Here is a 473-nt window from a genome sequence, read left to right as displayed (position 1 = left end):
CTGTGTGTGTCTGTGTGTGTCTGTGTGTGTCTGTGTGTGTCTGTGTGTGTCTGTGTCCTTGTGTAATAGCTGCAGGTTTCTGATGACCGACAGGCTCTAAACAGCTGTTCACACATCATGGCACCCAAAGACCCCCTGCTCGGCCCCCTGAAAGGTAAGTGTTCATAATAAACCTCATTTCTTCAGTTCCTGTTCGACCGGTTCTGTCTCATTCCAAACAGGAAGCTGCCCTTCCCGTCATTAAACAGTGTGCACTGAAAACACCGGTGTGTTTTTTTCTCTTCAAACCTGCAACATTGTTTTAATAAGTTTTACTCTACAACAGTGATCAACTGATGGCCCTCGGGTCATTTGTAGCCCTCTGGAGGGAGTTGGGACGACTAGTGAGGACACAGTTTGAAGCAAATGAAGCTGAAGTCAGACCTGGGATTTTTCTGAGTAAGGGGTCACAATATTCCTAGAGGGGCCAAGTA

General features: G+C 46.9%; 1 protein-coding gene across 1 annotated transcript in view; it reads left to right on the top strand.

Annotated features, from left to right (window-relative positions):
- Position 1: 1 nt before the first annotated feature.
- The window catches only part of si:ch211-250n8.1 (uncharacterized), a gene marked incomplete in the record, with an annotated part of 15,356 nt that continues 14,884 nt past the window's right edge, over positions 2–473 (top strand). The window contains 1 exon segment of the mRNA XM_014029604.1: positions 2–154. Within this exon segment, the coding sequence (XP_013885058.1) occupies positions 118–154 (37 nt within the window).

The sequence above is a fragment of the Austrofundulus limnaeus genome, unplaced genomic scaffold (genome assembly GCF_001266775.1).
Source record: "Austrofundulus limnaeus strain Quisiro unplaced genomic scaffold, Austrofundulus_limnaeus-1.0 Scaffold926, whole genome shotgun sequence".
Taxonomy (NCBI): Eukaryota; Metazoa; Chordata; class Actinopteri; order Cyprinodontiformes; family Rivulidae; genus Austrofundulus; species Austrofundulus limnaeus.
The sequence above is the reverse complement of the archived record's forward strand: the minus strand, read 5'-3'. Positions and strand labels throughout refer to the sequence as shown.